The sequence below is a fragment of the Plasmopara halstedii genome, assembly GCF_900000015.1.
Source record: "Plasmopara halstedii genome assembly, contig: Scaffold_1583, whole genome shotgun sequence".
In the NCBI taxonomy this organism is placed as follows: Eukaryota; Oomycota; class Peronosporomycetes; order Peronosporales; family Peronosporaceae; genus Plasmopara; species Plasmopara halstedii.
This window is the reverse complement of record NW_020188494.1, coordinates 755,327-755,724: the sequence shown is the minus strand read 5'-3', so window position 1 is coordinate 755,724 and position 398 is coordinate 755,327. Positions and strand designations below refer to the sequence as shown.

General features: G+C 52.8%; 1 protein-coding gene across 1 annotated transcript in view; it reads left to right on the top strand.

Moving 5' to 3' along the window:
- Positions 1–3, top strand: part of PHALS_01742 (heterogeneous nuclear ribonucleoprotein 1-like) — a gene marked incomplete at both ends in the record, with an annotated part of 1,565 nt that extends 1,562 nt beyond the window's left edge. The window contains one exon of the mRNA XM_024716194.1: positions 1–3. This exon is cut by the window's left edge and continues 186 nt beyond it. Coding sequence (XP_024581817.1) covers positions 1–3 — 3 coding nt within the window.
- Positions 4–398: the final 395 nt, after the last annotated feature.

Sequence of the window (398 nt, the reverse complement as noted above, 5' to 3'; positions counted from 1 at the left end):
TGATCCGCTGTCGACATATCCAGCTTGGTGCCTAGCACCTTGAAGATAGTCGACCAAATCTTTTCCGTAAACCGGGGGTCTACATCAGAGAAAATCGACTCTGGGAGTCCATGTTGACAAAAAACACGATCCACGAACAGCGTTGCTGTACTGACTCCGTCGATGGTACCGCCAAATGAGCTATCTTGCTCAACCGATCGACAAATACCACGACACTCGTGTTGCCCGCCGACTCTTTCGGCAGGCCAAACACAAAGTCCAAACCATGGACTGTCAGCACCCAGTGGGTACCGGTAAGCTAACCGGCGGCGCAGCCGTATTTTGAGCGGGTTATATCCGCTGACACGTCTCACACGTGCGCACATTGGTGCTCGTCCATTTGTACGACTAGGGCCACT